General features: G+C 51.3%; 13 protein-coding genes across 13 annotated transcripts; 8 read left to right on the forward strand and 5 right to left on the reverse strand.

Moving 5' to 3' along the window:
* Positions 1-51: 51 nt before the first annotated feature.
* SNOG_05109 (hypothetical protein) lies at positions 52-858 on the reverse strand. Its single transcript, XM_001795467.1, has 2 exons — positions 618-858; positions 52-517 (listed from the first exon to the last, which is right to left on the reverse strand). Exons 1-2 carry the CDS (start codon positions 695-697, stop codon positions 112-114), a joined length of 486 nt encoding a protein of 161 aa, XP_001795519.1. The 5' UTR covers positions 698-858; the 3' UTR covers positions 52-111.
* An 862-nt stretch (positions 859-1720) lies between these two features.
* On the reverse strand, positions 1721-3301 carry SNOG_05110 (hypothetical protein). Its single transcript, XM_001795468.1, has 2 exons — positions 2741-3301; positions 1721-2681 (listed from the first exon to the last, which is right to left on the reverse strand). Exons 1-2 carry the CDS (start codon positions 3229-3231, stop codon positions 1799-1801), a joined length of 1374 nt encoding a protein of 457 aa, XP_001795520.1. The 5' UTR covers positions 3232-3301; the 3' UTR covers positions 1721-1798.
* A 2083-nt stretch (positions 3302-5384) lies between these two features.
* On the forward strand, positions 5385-5558 carry SNOG_05111 (hypothetical protein; the record flags this gene model as incomplete). The annotated part of the gene is made up of 2 exons (XM_001795469.1): positions 5385-5411; positions 5493-5558. The coding sequence occupies 2 exons, from the start codon at positions 5385-5387 to the stop codon at positions 5556-5558; spliced, it is 93 nt and encodes a 30-aa protein (XP_001795521.1).
* Positions 5559-6461: 903 nt separating this feature from the next.
* SNOG_05112 (hypothetical protein) lies at positions 6462-9389 on the forward strand (the record flags this gene model as incomplete). Its single annotated transcript, XM_001795470.1, has 1 exon — positions 6462-9389. The coding sequence occupies one exon, from the start codon at positions 6462-6464 to the stop codon at positions 9387-9389; it is 2928 nt and encodes a 975-aa protein (XP_001795522.1).
* A 342-nt stretch (positions 9390-9731) lies between these two features.
* SNOG_05113 (hypothetical protein) lies at positions 9732-10052 on the reverse strand (the record flags this gene model as incomplete). Its single annotated transcript, XM_001795471.1, has 3 exons — positions 9732-9773; positions 9820-9897; positions 9948-10052. 3 exons carry the CDS (start codon positions 10050-10052, stop codon positions 9732-9734), a joined length of 225 nt encoding a protein of 74 aa, XP_001795523.1.
* Positions 10053-11582: 1530 nt separating this feature from the next.
* SNOG_05114 (hypothetical protein) lies at positions 11583-12441 on the forward strand (the record flags this gene model as incomplete). Its single annotated transcript, XM_001795472.1, has 3 exons — positions 11583-11891; positions 11936-12076; positions 12181-12441. The coding sequence occupies 3 exons, from the start codon at positions 11583-11585 to the stop codon at positions 12439-12441; spliced, it is 711 nt and encodes a 236-aa protein (XP_001795524.1).
* A 567-nt stretch (positions 12442-13008) lies between these two features.
* SNOG_05115 (hypothetical protein) lies at positions 13009-14307 on the forward strand (the record flags this gene model as incomplete). The annotated part of the gene is made up of 2 exons (XM_001795473.1): positions 13009-13726; positions 13952-14307. The coding sequence occupies 2 exons, from the start codon at positions 13009-13011 to the stop codon at positions 14305-14307; spliced, it is 1074 nt and encodes a 357-aa protein (XP_001795525.1).
* A 442-nt stretch (positions 14308-14749) lies between these two features.
* Positions 14750-16022, forward strand: SNOG_05116 (hypothetical protein; the record flags this gene model as incomplete). The annotated part of the gene is made up of 6 exons (XM_001795474.1): positions 14750-14780; positions 14946-15040; positions 15208-15316; positions 15344-15451; positions 15586-15690; positions 15907-16022. The coding sequence occupies 6 exons, from the start codon at positions 14750-14752 to the stop codon at positions 16020-16022; spliced, it is 564 nt and encodes a 187-aa protein (XP_001795526.1).
* Positions 16023-16073: 51 nt separating this feature from the next.
* On the forward strand, positions 16074-16280 carry SNOG_05117 (hypothetical protein; the record flags this gene model as incomplete). Its single annotated transcript, XM_001795475.1, has 1 exon — positions 16074-16280. One exon carries the CDS (start codon positions 16074-16076, stop codon positions 16278-16280), a length of 207 nt encoding a protein of 68 aa, XP_001795527.1.
* A 359-nt stretch (positions 16281-16639) lies between these two features.
* On the forward strand, positions 16640-17617 carry SNOG_05118 (hypothetical protein; the record flags this gene model as incomplete). Its single annotated transcript, XM_001795476.1, has 1 exon — positions 16640-17617. One exon carries the CDS (start codon positions 16640-16642, stop codon positions 17615-17617), a length of 978 nt encoding a protein of 325 aa, XP_001795528.1.
* Positions 17618-19380: 1763 nt separating this feature from the next.
* On the reverse strand, positions 19381-20663 carry SNOG_05119 (hypothetical protein). The gene has a single exon (XM_001795477.1). It carries the CDS (start codon positions 20611-20613, stop codon positions 19423-19425), a length of 1191 nt encoding a protein of 396 aa, XP_001795529.1. The 5' UTR covers positions 20614-20663; the 3' UTR covers positions 19381-19422.
* A 220-nt stretch (positions 20664-20883) lies between these two features.
* SNOG_05120 (hypothetical protein) lies at positions 20884-21855 on the reverse strand. The gene is made up of 2 exons (XM_001795478.1): positions 21422-21855; positions 20884-21369 (listed from the first exon to the last, which is right to left on the reverse strand). The coding sequence occupies exons 1-2, from the start codon at positions 21778-21780 to the stop codon at positions 20940-20942; spliced, it is 789 nt and encodes a 262-aa protein (XP_001795530.1). The 5' UTR covers positions 21781-21855; the 3' UTR covers positions 20884-20939.
* Positions 21856-22095: 240 nt separating this feature from the next.
* SNOG_05121 (hypothetical protein) lies at positions 22096-23886 on the forward strand (the record flags this gene model as incomplete). Its single annotated transcript, XM_001795479.1, has 1 exon — positions 22096-23886. One exon carries the CDS (start codon positions 22096-22098, stop codon positions 23884-23886), a length of 1791 nt encoding a protein of 596 aa, XP_001795531.1.
* Positions 23887-23924: the final 38 nt, after the last annotated feature.

Genomic DNA, 23924 nt, shown 5'->3' on the forward strand with positions numbered 1-23924 from the left:
GTAATGTGTAGCCACACGTAGCGAAGATATTGACACGCCATCACAATCAAACATGTATAATATGTATATTCATCCCCCAACATTAGATATAACACACCCCTCTCCCACCATCTAAAACAGTCCAATAGCTCCCAACAGCGCAACAACAGCCGCACCCGCCGGTGCCATCTTCTCCGCACCACCAGCAAAGCTACTCGGCGTAGCACTCGGCGCCGCACTCTCAGTACTTCCACCAGTCTTGCTCGCGCTCGTTGCCGAAGTCATAGCATGGCTCTGGGTGGCCGCAACGCTGGCAACCGACGCCATGGAGGCCGAAGCAGCGGCGCGCAGGGGAGCCGCGGCGCCGCAGTACGAGGTGACGGTGTTGGCGACAGGCGGCTTCTCGTTGCTGTTCGGGCAGTTGTTGTAGCAGACGAGCACGTCGGTGTACACGTCGCACAGGCAGATGAAGTCGTTGCCTTTCTTGTTGCACGCGTCGATGCGCGCTTGGTAACCTTCGACGCAGGCGTCGACGATGCTGGGGGTGGGTTAGTGGTTGGTTGGATCGCGTAGCATATGCATGAAGGATGGAAGGATGAGTATCCTGGTTTGGTGGCTGAAGGAGCATTTATACATACTTCTGAGCATCGCACTTGTCCTGCGCGGCGACGAGGCCGATGGTGGCAGCGAGGGCCAGGATGGAGGTAGCGAAACGCATATTGATGGATTTGACTGTCGAGGGATATATACGGTTGTCCAGAGATTCGAATTAAATAAGATATAGAGGTAGTAGTAGTAGTAAAAACGACAGTGAAGTGTTTCGAGTAGCAACCCAGCAAGCGAGTGATATGGGATGAACAACTACGAGAAGAAAGATGAAGAACCGTTGGACGAGCGACAGAAGAAATGCAAAACACACGGGAGAAAGCTATGATTTATTCGTTGCCCGGCGCCAATGCAGCTTGCCTCCCTTCTTCCCCCAGAAAAGGAAGACGAGCCAAAACACTCCCAGACCATTCCGTCCTGCTGCTAACGGAGATGAGGTTAGATGGAGCCTCTCGGGACCCGCAATTCCTCCTAGCGGGCCCGTTCTAGTCGCCTAATTTTAGGGATGTGCGATGCACTTCGATGCGCTTTGGGTTCACGGTGGGTCGTGTTTTGGTCCATCGGGAAGACCTGCTGCATTGCATTATCGTGCAGCTGGCTGCGGTGAGTTGGGGCCACGCAATGCTGTTGCACGAAAAGGCACGAACATCGACACTGGCGAGCAAAGCAACAGATAGGGGTGGGTTAATTGGGTGGAGCACCCGGCGGTGATAGACACAGGGGTTCGTCTGTCTGGCTCCCGAGGTGTGCTAGGATTGCCAAGCGAGCCTCTCTTCGGCGCTTGGTGTTCCTTTCGGCGATTAAAGTTCGCGATATATTGGCATGGGATGGACGGCCGTCTTCCTCATTCGAAGACTCTATGAAACTGTGCATTTATTTGACCGCTGACAGCGCCGGTGGCCATGCATTTTTCAACTTAAAACGCTGCCTGGTCTCTACTGATCGCATCATGATGGCGAATTGAGAGGGCAAAATCCGATGGGAATGCGGAAATTTTTGATCGACATGCATCCGTGTCCCGCAATCTCGCTGTTACTTCACTTAAAGCCACGGTTAAAGCATGTTGAAGACGGAATGCACGTCTTTTGCCGTTCGCTGGACAACATAGTTCGACACTCGAATACACGCCGATAAGCTTTGGTGGTCGTCGTTGGACGGGAAACGTCTTGCGATTACATTTCATATATACAAAACGCTGACACTCTTGCTCCGCTTAGAATCGCGCCTCGACCTTTTGCTCAGTGTCACCCAGCGCCCATTCACTCCTCGCCTTCTTGCTTCGCACAGAGTCAACCTGCTGCTTTGTGAAGCCCTTTGCTTGTGTGGCTGGGTTGTAGCCGAGACCAGTCACCTTACCGACCTGCTCGTCAGACAGATCAGTCGCCGCGCTGCCATCAGCACGCTTGTATACTGTGCACACGACAGCGCCACCGAGACCGAGGTTGTGTTGCAGAGCGACCTTGGTGTCCTTGACTGAGCGGTTGTTGGCCCAGCCACGTAGGTGCCAGACAAGTTCGGAGCACTGTGCGAGACCGGTAGCTCCGAGTGGGTGGCCCTTGGAGATGAGACCTCCAGAGGGGTTGATGACGACCTTGCCGCCGTAGGTGATTCCGCCCTTGCGGATGAACTCATGAGCCTTGCCTCGGGGTGCAAGACCGAGAGCCTCAATGGTGACCATCTCGTTTGCTGAGAAGCAGTCATGTAGCTCGCAGACCTTGACGTCGTCGGGCGAGGTGTTGGCCTCAGCAAGTGCTTCCCTCGCAGCAAGTTCGCTCATGCTGTATCCAACAAGCTCAATCGCACTGCGGTTGAACAGGTTTGGTGTGTCGGTAGCGAGACGCTGACCAGCGATCAGGATGGCCTGGTCCTTGAGGTCTGGTCGCTTGTCGAGGAACTCTTGGGAGACAAGGACAACGGCGGCGGCACCGTCGGATGTAGGGCAGCATTGAAGCTTTGTGAGGGGCTCGTGGATCATGGTGGACTTGACGACCTGCTCGAGGGTGTACTCGTCCTGGAACTGCGAGTAGGGGTTCTTCTTTGAGTGGGCGTGGTTGATGCGAGCAATCTCGGCAAAGTCTTCGAGCTTGGAGCCGTATCTGAGGGGTGGTTGTTAGTATGTCTGATCTGATATGGGGACGACTTGCGGTCTACTCACTTCTCCATGTGTTCCCGACCAGCATTGCCAAATAGCTGAGCGGCACCTGGCGAGTTGGTGACGCCCCTCGTCTCCTTCATCATCAAGTTGGTCGTGCTTGTTGGGTTCGATCGGTCCTGGAAGAAGCTCTGCAGACTACCTGGGAACATCTTCTCGAAACCGACGACCAGCACGCAGTCTGCGGCACCGTGCGCAATCATGTTTCGTCCCATGTACAGACCGGTACTGCCTGTTGAGCAGTTGTTGTTGACATTGTACACCGGGATACCAGTCATGCCGAACTGGTAGAAGACGCGCTGACCGCATGTTGAGTCGCCGTAGCAGTAGCATGCGACGCCCTGGTCGACCTCATCGTAGTTGATGTGCGCGTCGAGCATGGCCTTGACACCAGCCTCGAAGCCGAGCTCGGGGTAGTCCACCTTGCCGCGAGGCTTGATGAACTTGGTCATGCCCACGCCGAGGACGTAGACGGGCTGCTTCTTGCCAACCATGATGACGTTTGTGAGGTTACGGATGTGGTGTACGGGTGGATGATCAGGAATGCAGCTCAGTGAAGAGATGCAATTATCAAAAAGTAAGGTAGTAGGATATACAAGTGTCTTGCACCTGACAGAGGCGCAATGTCTGGGGTAATAAGGCGTGGAGCTCGACGGTTAACCGTCAATCCCCACCTCCGCAACACGTTCGGTCGCGCGTGCCATGCCGAGGTCCCTTCTTTTTTGGGACGCGGCAGACCATAGCCGAACAATGTCGACCACCTGCATATGAATCGACAGACCGACAAGCGCAATCACTTTCATGTGTCTAGTCAGTCTAGCTTATTATATTGCATCCATAAGATCGTCCGAGCTTAAGCTCGTGCGAGTTGAGTTACCGACGACATCGCGCTGACACACGACTGTCTAGTCAGGTCTCACAAACGATGACTGTCATCCGCGGAATCAGACCCTCCAAAATCTGTGCAAGGCTGATGGTTTCAAGTTCCATGTTTCTCCGTCTCGTGTGGTAAGTTATTGAATTAAGTTTTGATGTGTACACACACTGCTCTTGCTGTAGAAGTACGGTTCATACGTCACTGTCGGTTATACGAAGACGGCCCGGCTATAAGTCCGACGAACTCCAGCTTTCCCAACATCGAAGCTTCGGCAGATGCTTCGTGTACTTGTGTGAGCATGCTTCCTTTGGATACAATAGCTCTGCATCTGCAACTGGGCTTACATGCAAACATCATCATGGTTGTGTGGTAAAGAAAGCTAGCAGACGTGGCACATTCGCAATTTAAGCTTTACATACATCTCAATCCACCATAGTCGTGCTCTACCTTCGTCCCTCGAAACTCCTCACAGACGCAAAAAAGAGTCCAGACGTTACTGGAAAGCATAGTATGGGAAAGTCCGTCACAAAGTTTGATGAGCACGTGCCTCAGCTTTGCCTCCTTCCAAAACCTCAGGGTATAATATCGTAGTACGAATAAGCTCGTATTTACCATCGGCAGCAATGCCAGGTTGCATCCGATAGAAAAGAGATATGGAACGCCATCGACACACTCTGAGATCAGGCCGGAGTAATGCAATGCCGACAAATAGTGCGTCTGGCAGGCCCGCGGGAGAGAAAAAGCTATGTATCCTTGTCCTGTCAGAGTGTAAACATGAAATAGTGAACACCCAGATCGAGAGCGAAGCGCCTGAGCGTGGTCTTTACCTACCTTGTTTAGGAATGGCGGCTCGTGTCTGTGTAAGTCGGCCCGCAGATAATTTGTCCGCCTGTAGGCTGTCACTCTCACGGGGCATGAGGCTTTCAGCGACATCCTGGAAGGTGAGCAAACAGTGCCTCGATCGTGCTGGTTGTGGGTTAGCTGCGACTTAGGGGATGTATATATAAGGGACCTCAGGCCTCTTTTCTTCACCACAGAACAAGTCTTCTATTCAAACTATCACTTACGATCTCCGCCTCTTCTCAAAGCCATCATGCGTCTCCCGCTCCTCCTCTCTCTCATCGTTGGCGTAGCCATCGCCGCCCCTCTCGATACCCCTGCCAATGCCGAACTAGTAGCAAGACAGAAATACCCAATTCATCAGGTATCCGAGATATGCTGCTCTAAAGATCATCTAGCGGAGAGGTTCTTCTGCGCTTGGTCGTATCCTGCCACTGGATGCAATCCGTGCCCCTCAGATATCGTGTGTTATGAAGTGTCTGTATGGATGGAGAGTTTCGCTAACGTTTGTAGCCTATATGCACAAAGCCTTGAAGGATGGGTTGACTCATGTTAGCTGGTGGAATTGATGTACGGCCTCGAGCAGGCAGTTTCAAACGGGCCGGCAGTAGATTGCCGCACCTTGAGAAGTGCGAGGAACTAGTGCGAGTTCGGACGGGATTGGCTCGACGTAAGAAATACGAAATGGAGATAGAATAGGAAGCGATTGCATGTTCTATCAAAACGCTGTTTCAGTGACTCAGTGACATTGCACAGCTGCTTTCTGCATGATAGAGAAAGGGGTACCCATGTGGTCACCAAAGCGGGGGTGGGAGATGGTGCTGACCGAAAGTACAATCTGGGAATACGAGAGACCTGAGGGCGGAGTGTATCAACTTATGACCAGGAGACTGTCTGGGCGTCTACCTGGTCAGTGAGGCTGCACTAATCATGGTGTTCGGGTACAGTGGACAGCTTGTAAGCACCCGCCACGTTCGCTGCTGGGTTCATAGTGCGCGACCAGGTCTGACCGAAACTATATTCTAACTTGCCCAATAGCACGTGTCAACGCCGCTAGACGAGAAAGGCGAACGAGCAATGCAGATGTATCAGTTCGGATACTAGTCCTGCTTACCATATCGTTAGTATAGCTAGTGCATATCTGCCAGTGAGGCATGACGTCTGCTTTATCGCTGCGGCGGCGAGGACAACTGTATGGATGCGTCGATTAATTGAGGCTGCTACTGGAATATAAAATTCTGGTCACAGCGGAGACTCCTTTTTCTCGTGCATAGGAGATGTCTGTATTGGAAAGAGGAACAAGTCCGATATCTGCATGAAGACAGGAGACAAGGGGCCGGCACGAAATTCGAGGCAAGTCTGCTGAAATGATTCCTGTAGACTTTCCTACGCGGTACGAGTCATATTCGATGGCGTTTGATATGCTTCGATGTGCAGCGATAAGAAGGTGGGTGGGATGCGGATATCTCCTAGGGCTGAGGTTGAGTCTCGAAGCATGCGAACCGTCGATCAGTTTCGATGCCATTCTTAGCTTACCGGTCGCCGATATCTTGGCAGTGGTGGGTTCGTCATCCAGACGGAAAGCACGAGCGCACCCCTCCCCAGCCACGCGCAATACCTTCTACGATAGCAGTTTGGTGTTTCTTGTTCTCTGTTGCTTTCATGTCCTAGTTGCGGTAATAGCGCGCCTGCTCTCTGCATTCACTGTACAACACGACGGGCCCCGGCGAATATCACCGAACCCATCACTTCTGCGCAGACTTCAGTGCATCCGCCCGTTGCAGCGCCGCAGCGGACTCCCTTCACTTCTGTGTATCATATTCTTGCATGCGCTTCAAGTTGCGACACATCTTACTGCGACCGCTTGCGGCCCGTATCAAACAAGTGCCGTCATCGAGGACGTGCTTTGTTTCATAACCAGCTCGGCATCAGCGACATCGATCTCCCTGTACCGGCCCAACACACTCGCGCGACACCTCGACGCAATAAATAGCAGGCACCGCTACCATGTCTCTTACCGACTCCGAAGTCGAGATGGTCAGCTCGCAGCTCCAGCGCGAGACGGACGACATACCAGAGGAGCCCGACATGAACCTCTCAGATGACGCCGGACACGGCCAGTATTATGAGCCTCCACCGCGGATTGCCGCTCGCTTTCACAGATACTCGAACAATCGCCGCAAGTCTTCGGCCGCGTCTTCGCGCCGAAATTCATTGTCTTCAACACACTCGCACGCCTCAAGCCGCTCGTACCGCAACAGCTGCCAGAGCCACCACATCGCCCAGCATCTCCGCCGCGCATCCATACTCGAGACCCGAAAAGCGAGACTGGCCGAACGCGCTGCACATGCCGAACAGGTCCGGCTCCGTGCCGCCTTGGCCAAAGCAGCGCCACGCGCCTCGAACAGCGAAGACAGGGCGTTGGCAGCAAAGGTGGCGCGCGAACGTCACCTCGCCCAGGTCGCGGCTGCGTGCGCTGAAGAAGTTAGAAGGGCCAAAAAGGTCGCCGAAGACATGAAGGAGCGCAAGGCCGCAGAAGAGCGACGATATCGCGTTGAAATGGAGGAGAAGCTCGCAGACGCGGAGAAGAGACGACTCGAGCTGTACAAGCGCAGTCCCCGCAGACCCAGGACCGCCAGTTCGCCTCCAGTAGACCCGAAGCGAGGGGCCGCCGACCGACCCGTGGTCACGTCGGAAGATGCCGCGAAGAGGATACAGTCCGCCTGGCGAGCAAGGACGAGGAAGAACATTGTCGATGCATGGATGGAGCTTGGCCTGTCGATTGACAAGATTCAGGAGACCAGTTTTGAGGACATCACAGAGTTGCTAGCAGATGAGAAGGTGCTCAGAACGACCGAGAAGATCATGACTGTCTTTGTGCTTCTCCCAGACCAGGATCCCGTCTCTCGAAGCACAGCTGTGCGCACATTTCTCTCGGCCTACTTAATTTTGGGACACCCGGCCCAAGTCCTCAGCCGAGACGGCGAACAGGAGCAAGACCTGATCACCAAGGCCAAGGACCTCATTATATCCTTCGAGTCTGCACTAGGAAAGCTTACCCCTTTCAACTACTACACTCCCTCGCCCACGCGGACAGAGACGGTTCTTCTTTCCCATGGCGCATTTACGAACGCTTTCAACAACTGGAAGGCTCGTGATTGTTCGGCCCTAGTCGAAACCATGGTCGCTTCTTTCATTAGTCTTGACGAGATCTGGCAGAGTGTCAAGGATGCGACTGTCGACGAGGTCGCGAACGAATATAGGAATGGAATTCGTGATAACCAGACCATCCTACTGAGCAGGATCAAGAAGTTGGCCGGACCCGACAAGGCCTTGATTCTGATCAGGAAGGCTATTCGTGAAAGTCGCAGGGCCAGGCCAAAGAAGAAGCTCGTCGGCGAGAACATACGGCCCCGAGTTGCTATAGACGCCACGCCAGATTCCCCAATCTCTGGTGATAGTGCAGCTATGCAAGCTGAAGCTGCGTCAGAGCTCGCCGCTTCTGTGGGAAGCCTTCAGCCCCCATCCGCGGAAGGACATCAGGCCCAGTCGTTGTCAAAGGTCTTTACAGTTGTACCGGACAACCGCGTTCTTGTACATGAGCTCTCCATCGACAAGGAGTACCGCATCGATGCTTCACCAACCGCAGATCTCAGGGACGCACTCAATCGCGAGCTCTGCAACGCTATGCTCAAAGGCTTTCAAGAGGGCGATAGCACCAACTGGACTGTCGCCATGGCCGAAAATATCCGTGGCAAGCTCTTGCGCTTGCTCAAGGCTGGAAACTCCATGCATACCCTGATTTCCGAGACCTTGGATCCCGAATTGATCAGCAGGCAATGCAACCAAGGCTTGTTCTCGTATGGAAAGTTCTTTGGCTTTATTGCTACCATACTCCCGAAGCTTTGCGCTCCTTTCCGTGATGTGCAGGTCCAGGCTCTCGCAGAGGAGCTTCAGGAAGAGGGGGAGTTGGCGGAGATGGTCGAGAAGCTCTTCAAACTTCTCCACGTCATTGACTTGCTGTCCCTGGATTACTCAAACTTCCTCTTGATGAACGCCGCACCCACTCTGATCAAGGAGGCTACTGGGTATGAACAGCGCATGTTCGCGCAAGATTTGGAGGAGGGCAAGATCGAACTAGACCGCACAAAGCGATGGTGGCGAAGTGCCGCCGTCAGCATGCACACTGAAGCTGATCGACGAGACCCATGGAACCAGAACAACTCCATCAACCGACCAACTGCCCACAAAATCTACGCTCGGGGTCTTGTTGATCTTGCAATTGCCACGCCACCGCTTCGTGACTCCGAGCTTCCTGAGACCCTTGAGCTAGACCGTGCCCGCATCTCGCGTATTCGTGAAGAGGCACTACGCATCACGATCATTGGAGGCATATTGCTCACAGTGAAGAACCTGCTCAAGCGGGATGTCAGATCGCCATGGAAGCCACAAGCCAACAGAATGTGGGATGTGCTGAAGGACGGCTACATGAAGGACCCGACCACTCCAGCAAAAATCTCGTCTCTGCTGGAGTCGTCGCATAACATGCCTGCCACGACACGCGCGCAGCTGTCTTCCACCATCACTCGCTTGCTAACACAAGCTGAATCTGGCAAACTATCTGACCCCGTCCTCAAGGTTCTCTTCCAGCGCTTGAAGACGCACATCTTCAACCGCGTCTCAGCTAGCAGCTCCGGCGAGCGCGTCAAGGCCGCAAGCACCGCCACCGAAGGACTTGCGACAACCGGTCTTCCGGAGTTTGTCTCCCAGGTCGCAGAAATCTGCGATCAACTCAGCAAAGTCAGCGACGTCGATCGCAAGACACACGGCAAGTGGTACGAAGAAATCGCCGAGGAATTGGAGAACGGTGGTGCTTTGGAAGGCGAGGACCTGACGCGCTCATCCAGCGCGGAGTCTGCGTCGACATCTTCGTGATGAAGATTGGTTCTATTTCTTATTTGCGCTTGTACGGGGTCTTTCGGTTTTGGATACTCAACATGCTAATGGTTGCTTTGCGTCTTCTCCCCATTTCTGAGGAGTTCTTTGGGGCGGGCAGGCATCATTCGGTCATTTTCAGCAAGGCGTTGGGTGGTGACATGGGCATTCATTGCGCATTCATTTTTTAATGAGCATATGGTCATCATTAGGATGGCGTGGGAGAGCAATATATGACTGGCTGAGCCAGGATTTCTTCATGAATTCCTGCGTGTTCCTTTGCCCTTGAAGTTTTGATCCAAATCCATTACTGACTGGTCATTGATTGCCGCCTGAGGGGGTTCAGGGACGCTCTTTGATGGACTTGCAAAGGAGCAACTCATCCTGTTGGACGTCAGAGGTATGCTTAAATGTAAGTCAAACTACTTACGTTGGTCAACCGCCTCGGGGCCGACAAGACGAAGCACTTTGTCTCCTTACCAGTTTCCCTATTGGTCTCCGACTTCTTCTAGCAAGACATTAGAGACGTCTGGCCGATGTAGTCTTTGGAAAACCTACTTTGAGCTCGAACTTATCATTGCCGAATTTTTCAATGCACATCGTCCTCAATTTATCCTCGTTGAAGTATTTGTTTGGGATCACCTGAGTCACTCTTTCCGTCATTTTTACAGTATCGGGAGATCTTTTTGTTGCAAATGATAACGACTTTCGTCTGGTTTTGTACATCAGAAAAGAGTATGCACAATTGCACGGCATTTTATCGCATCACAGCTGTGGCATCCAAGAAATAAATTTTCATGGTCATTCATGTACGAACGCATGTTGCCGACGGAAGTCTGCAGGCCAGGATGCGACAGAGAGTTCGTCTGTTCTCAGCGACTGGCCGACAAATAGTTTGCGTCTCCATTCATCCAATCAGATGCATCCAATTTCCCCATCCGTTCGTCACGAAGCGGTCCGGTGAGCATCTCGTGCGACTGTGCTCCGCCCCATGTCCCACGAAATGACTCCTCTTCTCAACGACTTTTGTGTTGTCTCTTCAACAACACATTTGAACGCGACAAACGAAAATGACAGCAAGCGCTGACTTCTTGCGGACGCTGTATGCGCAGCCAAACTCTGTCACAGAGGAATTCTACGAGCGTGGTGTGGGATCTGTATTTGACAAAGAAGACGATGATCTGAGGCTGGAATGTTGGTGTTGGTCTGGTTTGACGCTGCGCGAGTACACCCGGATTAAACAGGCTTCAGTACAACATGTCCAATCTCCGCGAAAGGCACGTCTTACTAATTTATAGCAGGCCATAGCAAGTTGTCAAGTCATTGACGATGCCGTGCTCGAGACTGCACAAGTTGTGAAAAGTGATACAGAATTCAACAAAGCCGTTTCGCCCAGTCTCAGTATTATCGATCTGGACGTCAACAAGTTAGCTAGATTTATTCAGGCACGTCAAAGCCATAATGCAAATTGAACTGCAGCTGACTGCTGTAGGTAACGAGTCGGCAATTTAGGATTTTGTAGGACCGTATCATTCCTTTGATGTCTGTGCTGATGGTCTGTAGTTTCATTCGACAAGACGATTCTCACAGTCGCCTCCAGATCTCGAAAGAGGTGTTTGCAGTACTTGCTGGAGAATTGCAGTTGTACCCGCAACTTCGGGAGTTTCTTGTCGATTTTAAATGGAAATTGCGAGAGACCGAGGTTGGTCCACCTCGTATTAATTTTCGACCACTCTCGTCGTCGCCGTCACAAATGCAAGACACGAGTGCAGGTTTTGGTACTTTTGATACTACTCCCTAGTACTGTCGAGCATTGATCTAATATCTCTTAGAATGCGCCTACATTGTCCGATTCATAGAGTTCACCAATCGAGAGGGGGAATTTCCTTGGTCCCTTCGACAGTACGTTGTCTACCACAAGTACTCACCTGAAGAAGCCACCCACCCGTCAACTTGGATGCTATTTGGATCTTCTCAACGCACGGAATCATGCATAAAACGATACTCCGCCAGTGGCAAAGATATGATTTCTGGTAATCCGTTCGAGCTCCATGTCCTTTTTCTGGACATCGCCATCGCGTCATGGAGGCCGTATCTCATCGAATTTCACGATGCCATAGCAGATCTAGTAAGACAGCTCGGCACAAATGTTACAAAAAGCTAATGAGTAACTAGTCGGAGAAAGCCTTCATCATGGAGATTGGGAAAGGTGATTCTTTTGAGCAGGCGTACACTGTTGACGTACAAGACTACCAAAGTCTCAAAGAAATTGAGGATCGCGGTTCAGATGTGCTGTTGTGCCTAGACTCCACACTGGACACGGTCACAACCATTCGCGAGCGGTACACAAGTTACCCCTTAGCACGTGACGGCCTGAAGCAAGAGGACATACGCACACAAGACGAGATGTTGTTTGCGCTAGAGGAGCAGCGAAAGTCAATCCAATACTCACGCAAAAAAGTTGAAGCACTCCTTTCAAAGGCGGAACATACTCGCGCTCTTGTAAGCCAGAATCTGGAGACTCTGTGCAAAGCTTACTTCTGTAGATATCGTCTCTTCTTGATCGTCTGAATGGTCACAATCTCGACCAGCAGATGGTTGCTCTTCAAAGCCTTCAGCGGCAAGCGCAGGACGAGAACGCCATTATGCGAGAGCTGGCAGAGCAAGGCAGTCGTGACTCTGCCAGCGTGCGTATCCTGACTATACTGACACTCATCTACCTACCATGCACAGTAGTCTCGGTAAGATTCGCGCTGCCACACATGTACTCGCGGTACTGACGCATCCGTAGAGTTTTTACTCCACGCAATTCGTGGACAAGGACAAGTCAGCTGACGGCCAAATGAAAATGAAGTATGCTGACAACGCCTGGCTTTTCTTTGCTGTTTCCATCCCACTCACTTTTTTCACAATTATGGTCTGGTACAGCTGGGCAAACTCTAGGGCGCTCTACCGTGCTGTGGTGTTGAAGCATGATGAGGGCACGGCCAAGATTAGGAAGCGTGTCAAGAGCTTCAACTTTCTCGGGAAATCTTCAGGTCTTCCCCGTTGAGGCCTAGTTGAGGTAGAAAGGGCAGGATGCATTTGTCAGTTGCGAGCAAAGATTAATTGATTTATATGACCCAACGCATAGATTTGCAAAGCTCCCCATTCTCCGCCCGCTCTTACCTGTCACTGGGCGTATACGTCTATTGCCATCCAGCAGCCTGACAGCATCATCTGGCACCAGAGATGGTTGTCATAATCACGACGACGAAGACAGAGGCATCTGGCGTGTACACGTGCTCACATAGTTTGCCAGTGTCAAGCTGATGAAGAAGTATTAATTCCACACCTTTAAAGATGTGAGAAGTTCGCCAGACAGTCTCTCTTATCTTGTCAATCCATAGCCTTGATCATCAGGTTGAGTACCACAGCTCGTATGCCTTTCACTGTCCCAGAAAACTCAAAAGCGCTAGCAGCATGCCAAACGCATCTCAAAACGCATCTAAAAAACAACTTGAAGGAACGGTCTTTCTTAGGTACTCAGCAAGTCTACATCCGCGATCGGATCTTCATCGACGAAGTCTCAGCAAAGGGAACCATCCTAACGGTCATTAACAATGATGCGACTCTCAGCATGCACAGTCCAACAAAGAAGAAGAAGCTTGCCGCCGAAATTCATAGCAAAGGACTAAGGATGTTTGTCATTTGCGCTCATGGTAAAGTTCGCATGGAGTGCCTGCGTTTAATGCTTCAGAAAGGCTTCACAGACAAAAGCCTTCCACTCAAAGAGTTCCGTCTCGGGAACAAATACTTTGAACATGACTTCAAAAAATTCATCGAAAGTCAATCCATCATTGACATCATTGACATCAGTGTACCAGCTTGGTCGGCCTTGACCCCAGGATCCTTCGTGGGCAACATCGTCGCAACGGATGAGCCACTACCAATGCAGTCGGAAGCATATTGTGGCGAAGGAGCAGCCGCTATAGTATGGACCTGCAGGTTCGACACGATGCACCAGGACAATTTCAAAGCAGGTAACACGAGTATCGCGGACAAAACACTTAGCCACCGCCTGGCTGTGAAGGTGTTCTCAGATCATGTTCAAGCTAATCGAGAGCGGTCCTTTGTGGACTTTCTTGAGATGAACCAAATACAGCACGAACACGTTGTCAAGTTTCATTTTGGGTTTGAATACAGAGGCAAGTATCATCTCGCCAGTCAGCTCGCTGAGCAGTGCTTAACAGATCGATTCGCGAAAACAGAGTCCAATATCCATGACCGTCCCTGGCTTCGACTGCAGATCACCGGTCTCGTAGACGCGCTGAAGACCATTCATGGACCGACAAACGGTACGACCGCCTTCCACCATGATATCAAACCAGAAAATATACTGGTATTCGGCAAAGATGATGGGTACAAGCTCAAACTCGCAGATTTTGGTGCTGCAGGCTTCGACCACAATTACACTCCGGGCGTCAGAAGTCGCAAAACCCACGCACAAGGAGATAGCTATCTTCCACCCGAGTATATTAATGATCAGCGGACTTCCCGACCCCACGATGTGTGGTCCCTAGGATGCGTCCTCGTTGAGCTTTGCGTCTGGTATTTCCACGGCTGGGTCCCCAACGGACTTCTCCAACTCAAGAATGACATCACGGAAGCGAAAAACAACCACAGATTATGCTGGTTCATCGAAACACCTTTGAGTGATGAAGAACTACAATCCGGAGTAGTAGCTGTATCGCCAAGACCATTGGTTCTTGTCGATGCAGTGCTCCGAAAACTGGAGGCGTTGAGAGAGCAGAATACTAACATGAGCAAAGTGGTCGATGTCCTGTCCAAAATGCTTAATATCGATCCTGTTTCACGCATCACGGCCGCTAGAGCTTTCGCAGAGCTCAATGCTATCCCAGTGGATTGGGAAGCATGAGTATACCCCATAGGCGTGGAACATGGAGGTAAGATCTCGTTGGAGAAGGAGTCATGAACTTTGTGGATTTTGGGAGGTAAAGTGTCTTGCATTCCTTTTTGTTCTGGTCATTGCGCAGTAAATTGGTAGTTAAGGTTTGTTTTGTCAATTTCTGTTTAGCTGTCGTCTTCTAATAGTTCATTTCTTTACATCATATCTCCTAGCGTCTTTCCGAGTGATGCTTTTAGGTGAGACACTTGTGCAACAAGTCCAGATACTCGTTTGATGACACGCCTCTGCTTGATACAAGGCTCTAAAGTCTGTCGAAATAACCAAGTCCAAGATTTAGGTAGCTAAGGTGATCCAGGTGATATCGTGTGCATAATCAATGCACAGCATTCAGCTTGACCAAGACAGACTTAGAGCATGCTCATGATGCTGAACCAAACCACGTCTTGCATTCATGGCTCATGAGTGGTACATGACCAAGACAAGTGTCATACGATAATTTTTTGTTTGTTTGTGCAGGCAGGACGACTAGTATAGAAATGGAGTACTCCATCCCAGAAAACTAAGGTGTGATCAATTACATTGGATCATTGCAAATCATGATCTCTGAACCGCAGGAAAAGCTCGCCTCCTTACTGACGGGATTCCAGAAATCGATCAGCAACAGAACTCAGACGACAGCCTGGTTTGGAACTTCATCAGCATTTATTCCGGTGCATACACGAGATTCAGTCTGAGATGCGCGGTACGTTTCATGAAGTCTAGCTCAACATGAACTTATTCGCCTTCCCAAGTGCGGGAGCAGTCGCCAGAACAAGCAATTAAAGTCTCTCTTTCGCTATCAACTCTCTCAACTACCTGAAAACCAGTAGGGCGGCAAAAGATCTTCTTCAAGCTCTACATCGAATGAAGGTCAAGCACTCGGACCTTCTGACAAGCTACACCGGTTTTCAGATAGCGGATACCTTCTACATCATCTTCGAACGCCCTGAATGTGATCTCCGAGGCTTCATGAGTGGAGGTAGGGATAAACACTCATGTATGACAGCAAAGTGGCTTATGCAACAGCTGATTGGTCTTGCCGGTGCCCTCCGAGCTGTTCACGACTCTCAACTAAACAAACATGGTATTGGTCCCCATGGTGTCAAGCCGACCAGTATCTTGGTAACCAAAGATAATTCTGGCCACGTCTTAAAGCTCACTAACTGGAGTTGTGCAAAGGCCGATTGCATCGTCGCTGGCGCGACTCACAAAACCTTGCAGGGAACGACACTACATACCATCCGCCAGAGTATAATGCAGTCCCAGGTGGAAGACTCAGCAAATTTTCACGGCCTCACGATATCTGGTCACTTGCTTATCTGTATCTGGAGCTGCTTGTCTGGTTTTCTGGAGGTAAGGAAGGGCTAGCAGTCTTTGCTAGGGTGAGGTCCGAAGACAAAGAGAGAGATGCGCACTTGAGCAACAGCTATCACCAGAAGTATCAGATCAAAAGGGCCGTTCTAAACGAGATGCATGATTGGCGCCTTAAAGAGAGGAAGTGGTTTTACATGCTGAAGTCGACCCTCGTGTAGCGACCCAGAGGTAGCGAGGTGGTTGACATGATCCAAGTCTATGGTTCGTATTCGGCTTTCATAGCCGATGTGGAGGAGGAGGAGGAGGTCCAGGAGGCGCCGGACGCTGCCCGAGACCAACTTGAACAACCGGCATCAAATGAGGGCTTTTAAACCGAACCAGAGCGCGAGGAGAGGAAGAAGACAAATGCTATTTAGGCATCTATGATCGCAGCTGCCAGAGAGTTGGCCAAAAAAGCTGCAGCTACCAAGCCTCAAAACGACGGCTATCTCACGGGTGATAACTGGGGCTCCAGCGAAAGGTCAGACGAAGATGTTGAATCGTTGGAGGACGAGGATGAAGGTGAGAGTAATGAGATGGCTGAAGGAGGAGAAGGTGGTGTAGGCGAAGAAGCGGAAGTAGTGAGCTAGAATGAGGAGGAGGTTATATTGTACCATATGGTAGTTTGTTCATACCTCCACGCACTGGATAAATACGACAATGTGACGTATGGATTTGTGACTAATCCTTCACTTGTTGCATTTCTTAGTCTTACTTCATGTCTTCGCCTTCGAAACCGGCTGTGAGCAATCCACGAAGCATATGAGAGGATCAAGCTTCTAAGTCACTTCCCCATCCTCGTGATATTCCTCATACATCGTGTGAACATATTCGTCGACAAATAGCAAACATGAGTGCCTCCATGAAACTACAGGGTTCTGGAAGATTTTGTCCGTGATAGTTAAGACTGAAAATACCGAGCACCTGTAGGGTTGAACGCTTCTACAACATGCCCAACTTCCTCCCTGATCTTCCACAAGACCGTACTATGCGCACTCTCTATGTGCGAGAAATCATCAACTCGCGATGCGAGAACTACAGTTTTGGCGAAACATCTATGGCCTTTCTCCCATACTTTTACATATCCGAGATTGCCCATGATCTGATCATTGATCAGATCGTTTCTACTGACATGTCTGGACACGGACTCTCACGAGAGGACTCCAATGTACTGAAGCATATGCTTCAGACCAAGGCTGTGAGATCCTTTGCTATTTACTTATATTGTGGCATGTCATGGGACGCTCTCGTTGAGCTTTTAAAAGCCATAAAGCACTCCGACGACGCACTTCCCCTGATTACCCGCCCCACCGACATGTCAGTGGAATATTTCGAGCGTTTCAAAAAAGATCAGTATCTCTTTCTCGCGCCTTTATTTTTCGAAGGACGATTCGATCTCGAGCTGAACGAAAAGACACCCATCCCAATCAGCTTTTCAGAAGAAGACTGTCTAGGCACCGGTGCAGAGGGCCAAGTCTACGAGGCTACAATCGACCCTGACCACGCGAAAATCCCGGACCTGATCGAACCATTCGCCCTCAAGAAGATCACAAGAGAAGGAACCGCCCTCCATGAGATGGCCGTCCTCGGAATTCTCGCAACCTCCCCTGTCGCAGCACACCCGCACGTAGCCAAAGTCCACGCAGGTTTCACATTCGATGGGAACAGCTACGTGATCGCAGAAAAGGTGTACTGCGATCTCGACAAATTCATGCGGAAGAATCGAGAAGGCGCCCAATCTGATCTCACTCGGGAGTGGTTCCTGCACCAACTCCGCGGCCTCGCCAACGCATTTGCGACCATCCACACAGCCGTCCCCGGCTACCGCGTACACCACGGCGACCTTCGGATAGACAGCATACTTGTCCGGGAAAGGAATTCCAGAGACGCAAGATCTTACGTATACACTCTAGTGATCAACGACTAGGGTCTTGCCGATGCGCTACCACTCGAAAACACAAACACCGCTGACGCTGCATCCTCGTCGAAGTCCCGGAATACTGATGTGGAAGACTTGGTTATGGTATTTTTTAGCTTGATTGTCTGGTACACGCAGGGCTTTGGAGCTGTAAAAGCCCTTGACAGGGAAATAAGCTCCAGTCGATTCAACACCGTTGAGCAGATATGTGGCAGACATTTGGACGAGCTTACGAGAAGAGACAATCAAGTCTAGGCGAGGCAGATAAGTGTTATACGTGGGATGTTGGCGACTGAAGAGGATAGGTGGACCGCTGCTGAGGTTTGCGAAGCTGTTTGATGTTGGGCGCGGCAGCGCAATGCAGGAGCCAATGTAGCTTTGGAGCTATTCCGTACGTTAAATAGGGTTCGAATTGTGCCTCACGAAATACAACTCGAAGTTGCCTTGGGAAAGATCCGAATAATAAGATCGGACAAAATCACTAATCAATGGCCGCAGACGGCTGACGGACGATATCTAATCGTAATCAATGGGCTCTACACGCTGATAGCCACTTCAAGCTTCAAAATTGGCTACAAACATGCCTAGGTGTTGTGCGCCGCACTTGATTTTGCGAAGCATGGTACCCTGGCTTTTGTGTGTATCCGCAACCTACTTTAAAAAGCTCTTTGAAAAGGTGTACCAGGACCTCATCGAACGATAAACATGGATGGAGATTAGCTCGACTGCCACGATGGATCATGATTTAAACTTTGGACGGACGAAGATGGACCTTCTAGTTCACGTCGAATGCAGTGTTCTCCCGAACCGACATATATGTTGCGGAGATACTGCTGACACAAGCTTCTGCAATCAACAAACCTTCATATTAAAGCGATGTACATGCTCTGATTTTGGTGTTTGCGTGAGAAAAGCCTCAGTCTCTCGGGCATACGTATCTCGTATTTCCACATCGTTCCTACAGCCCAGCAAGTCAGTTGCAGTGGCATTGGCATTAATTTCAAAGCCTACGTTGCAGGTATGATTGTGAAAGATGTCGAAGGCTACCCGCTGACTTGTACGAAAGGGAAGCGGTTGGGCAACACTGTCAGTGCCTGCTAATACCCGAAAATGAAGCTATTGCTTACGATGACAGACAGCTGCTGGCTCCTCTTCTGGCAGTGCTGTAGGCGTTGCAGCTGGTTTCGCACCATTCGCTATTGGAACCGAATTTGATCCATCGCTTGTTCAACCTGCTGACGAGCTGCATTATACTCCATGAAGGCCACTATCGGTGCTATTCAGAAGATGCGCACCCCCCCTGATTCAGCTGTTCTAAGAATATCTATGACGAACAATGATGTACCTGATGATATCATAAGCGGGCAGCCTTTTTAGAGGTTAGAATTATATGGTTCAGTCTAAAAGTGACATCTGTCAACGGCTATCTAGGCCCTTATTAGCATCTGTAAGGAAATCCGCCAATAGGAGCATACGGAGGTGTCCTGCTCGTTGTATGGTTAAGCTGGAGAGGGGGTGCACACATTCTGAATACGATAATATTGGGGCCGTTGATATCTCTGGTTCACAATCAGATGGGAATAGGTTCGCTAGCGTTGGTGGCATGACTAATTGTACAGCAGATCTGGCTATATTAATGTCCACTCTTCTCCCAGATCAGAACTTATTTGGGATCGTACTTGCAGCGGCTCAGGTAGCAGGCAGCTTTGCAAAGGGCGGGAGTCAGCTGTTCCTGATAAGCTATGAAGAGGGATTGACAATACTTTGATAGCGGTACCCTATGCGTACAATTTGAGTCCTGCTAAACCCCACCACTAAAAATTCTCCAAATCCCCCTTCATCACCTTCTTCTCCTCCCCACCCACAAGCTCATACATAACCCACCCACTCAGCCCCCTCACCGAATCCAACTTCTCCACCCCATCCTTATCCTTCTCCCCACTCCTCTCCACCCCAATACCCAAACTCCCCGCCACCATCTTCGTCTTATACTCCACCCCGTTATCAATCACCGTAACCGGCACGCTCGCAAATCCCGTCGGGATGCGTTCCGTGTCGACGCAAGCATACCACACCCCATCAATCTGTAGCCTTGGCCCACAGATATTGTTTTTTTCGACGGGGGTGTACGGGTCAGAGAAAGCGGGTGAATTGCGGTAGTACATAGACACCCCTTCGGAGTCCCAGAAACAGAATGCTGTGAGCCAACCGGAGAGGTAACTCTGGCCGGATCCAGCGGAGTGGTGGACGATTGAGCTCCAGAAGGTCTTTACTTCAGACGACATTTCGGGATCGAAACTAGCCACGAATCTGCGCATGATGGGGCGCAGGAGGGATGCCCAGTCTTTTGCTTCGGGGCCGAGGTCGTCCAGTTTGTCGAGGCGCTGGAGGATGTCTTCGTAGTCGGCGCGTTGGCCGAGGAGGGTTATGGTGGGTATGCCACACATGATATCCATGACGTAGTGGAAGTATGCTTGTAAGCTGCCCATCATGAGGACGGCGGCGGTTGTGCGGTCGTGGACGGTGGTGGTGCTGAATGCGGGCATGATCCAGTCTCTGAGGTTGGGGTCGTTCACATTCTCTTGGATTAAGCCAGTCATTCGACGGGCGAGAGCGCCTATGTCGACACTTTCAATGGTTCCGACTGCTGTGACCTTAAGTTCCTTCTGACCCTCGTGCGCAACGAAGTGTGAGCGGAGGTCTTCGGCGTGGGCGTTGATATAGAAGTTCAGTTGGGAGAGGATGGCGAACCAGATATCATCGGGTCGAATGGTGAGGTGGTGATGGCTGCTGTAAGCGTCCCAGACTGCGTATATGAAAGCGTTGGTAGAAGGTGTGATGTGGGCATTGTGAAACGTAGAAGGGGATAGAGAGGACTGAATGATACCCGCGCAGTCAAGAGCTTCGGTGTAGCATGACTCTTTAAACAAGCCTTCTGGAGAGGTTGCACTGGGCTTGTTCCAGTTCTCCGAAGCGTTGTCTGTGACTCTGAATGTGACAGGCATGATGAACGACGCCAGATAAAGAGATTTGAGTGATAGTGAAATGTGTGTTGTGAAGTCTAGTCTCTCAATGATGAGGAAGATGTTCAGGCAACGCCAGGTTGTAGAGAAGCAACTTTCGGCAGATATGTATATGCGTGCCCTCTGAAGGTTGCCTAGACTTTGTGCGGGGTGACTGTGCCGCCATCGTGAGTCGTTGATCGACATGGATATAATGTGATGCGCGCAACCATAAGAGACTTCGAGCGAAGAAGCCCTGCAGATCCGTGCTATGTTGAACATGAAATATCTACATAAATCGTACAGTAATCAGTACTTATAGAGCATGCTCAGGCATGCGCCGGCGCCGATGTCCCTTCTGGCACGACCGTTGACTGTGGGGTGTTCGGTATACTGCCTTGTCCAGCCAGCTCTTCCACTGCCATGTCGTACTCTCCGGCACTCATGTCACTACCCTCGCCCTCAGGAGCCTCGTCCGACTGACCGCTGAACATCTGTGCACGCATTGCCTGCTCATCTTCGATCTGCACGTTCGCCCATCGCTTCCAAGCCTCCCAGCTCTTGTCTTCGAGTTCCATACCAATCTCCAGCGGGCCCTTGCCGAAGTATGCGCCTACATATTGCGCCTCTTCCTTGGCGATGCGCGCCCGGATTTCATTTCGATGTCGGTGGGCGTAGAACTCTTGTCGTGCAGCGTCGTAGGCAGAGGCTTTTGAGAGGTTTCTGTGCTTCATGAGCCACATTTGGCGTTGGACGACACTGCTATATATCAGCCTGGCACTCCTGAGAAATCCAATTCGTGAACCATTACCTCTCTCCATCTAATTGCTTCCCTGGCTGCACAATCTTGCTCCAATCGTATTTCTTTGCGTCGTTCCCGCTATCTTCCACTATCAACCTCGGCCTCGCCAGCTCCCACGGGTGGTCGCCAAAGAAGTCTGACCGCAGCTTGTCTTCGGCATATGTGATGGGGAGTGGTTTGAACAGCTTGCTAGCTTTCCGTGCGTGTCGGACTTTTGGTGCGCGGAGAATTGGACGTGCGAGCGTCTCGCCCGGCGGGATATTGCCGACTACCTCATACCACTGGGGCAGGTTGGGGTTGCGTTTCGAGTCGAAGAGTGCTTTCGCCGTCTGGCGCACGCGGAGTGGGCGGAAGTCGTAGCGGCCCATGATGTCTTGTTGCAGTCGTTATCGCACCATCAAGTCTTTGATTACGACAACCCGCAGGGCAAGGACAACGGGGGAAGGCGCAATGGATGTGGTTGTCGCTGCCCGACTTGCCTGCGCGAAAACCGCGGAGGTCGTTGCCAAGACATTCCCGAAAGCTAGCAACCCCAAGAATTTATCGCGATAGCCCCGAGCCGCCTCCTTGCCCGCCATCGCACCGCTGAAGCCCTTCGATGGGTCTGTCCTGATCAATTGCGATCGCCCGAACCAATGGAACTCAGCCGAAGCAGAGTTTACTGACACGATGCTCGACCTCCCATGTCCCTCCTCCGCACCCTCGATCGGACCTCCGCAGTCTCGAATACCAATGCACGACCATTTCTCACCTTCCTGTGCCCAGCACTCCAAAACAAGAAGAGCAGACGCAGCTTCAGCAAAAGTGCTGTGAGCAACTCTCCACGAGCGCCTCGGTCTGGAGAGCACGTGGAGGCTTTCTTCATCCAGGCATTGGTGCGGGCCGGGACGCATCGCGGCCATGTGAAGCAGCTCTCGACATTGCGCGAGATACTTCCATACACCCCGCACAAATTTGGGACACGGCGGAAGAGCACTTGGCAGAGTCAAGACAGCCAGGAGGCGAAGTCGGAGGGAAAGCCCAAGAGGTCAGGTCCCATCAAGAAAATCAGACAGTTCGCGAAAAGTGAGCTAGAGGCGCTGGTGGACTACTATGGCATCGAAGTCGATACACGGCCCGAACAGGACCCTCCAGACGAAGAAGGGTCGCTCGTATGGAACGTGGGAAACGACCACGAACCATGGCCACTACAAAACAGAACAGATGGACGGTACATAAAACGCATTGAGAAACTGCTGGAAGACGACGAGTCCTCGCATGACAAAATCTTCAAGACGTACAAGATGCTTCCGTCGCCGGGTGTTGTGTATATGACACAGGAAACCATACGTGGGCTGCTGCACCACATGTCCATTGTCGAACGTCCTACGCCCCTCGCCATGCAGCGTTTCTTGTCTATCCTCGACGACATGAAGAATGCACATATACACATCACACGATCAGAGTGGACATCTGCCATCTATCTGACTGGCAGGGCCATGGGCGCCGTATCTACTGACGACCTGCAATCTGCGCTGCATCTCTGGCGCGACATGGAGCACAGGGCCGGCGTCAAGGGCGGTTTCGTAACGCTAAATGTGCTTTTTGACATCTCCGTCAAGGCAGGAAAATATCAGCTCGCAGAGACGTTTCTGCAAGAGCTCAAGAAGCGCAAGCTTCCGCTTCATCGCCACTTTCGAGTCTCGAAGATCTACTACCACGGCATCATGCAGAACGGCAATGGAGTACGCGACACCTACCAGGATCTTGTAAAGGCGGGGGACATCGTTGACACAGTCGTCCTGAACGCCGTCATCGCTGCTCTCATACGTGCTGGTGAACCTGGCGCCGCTGAGCACGTCTTCGAACGGATGAAACGTCTGCACTCAGGTAGGTCTGTCGCAGCACCTGGCCACAAGTTCTTCAACCGCACGTGGCGCGATCGCAGAGCTCTGGGTCTTCATCTGACGCACGAGGCCCGTGAGTACAAGAGAATCAACGATGAAGACGCACTCAAAGAACTCCAAGACTACGCACCCGTCGCGCCCAACTCCAGAACGTATGCTTTGCTGATACGGCACCAAGCGGGGGTCGCTGGCGATATTGATCGTGTATATGACCTGATGCAGGAGATGCGCTACAACTCTGTACCGCTCGAAGGCACTGTGTTCATCACAATCTTTCATGGCTTCAACAAGTTCGGCGGCATACGCTATTCGGAGTGGACGCGCAACAAGCTCGAGAACATATGGGCGCAGTATCTCAAAGCGCTACAGGACGGCCTCGAGTGCACATGGATCTCAACCATCGCAGTCATTGCTGCATTGAAGGCATTCGCAAAGTGTGCAGATCTGGACCGGACGATGCAGGTCTGGGACGAGATCCGCAAGATGTGGCAGCCCAACGAAGAAGAGCTGGAGAAAGTGCTGAAGATGTTACGGAAGCTTTTCCCTCTACGCGATGGTTTCTTCGATACCCAGCGGCCGATGACTTGAGGATCATAGTATAGATTTATATATACGCTCGCATTGTT

This window comes from Parastagonospora nodorum (assembly GCF_000146915.1).
Source record: "Parastagonospora nodorum SN15 chromosome Unknown scaffold_7, whole genome shotgun sequence".
NCBI classification, from domain to species: domain Eukaryota; kingdom Fungi; phylum Ascomycota; class Dothideomycetes; order Pleosporales; family Phaeosphaeriaceae; genus Parastagonospora; species Parastagonospora nodorum.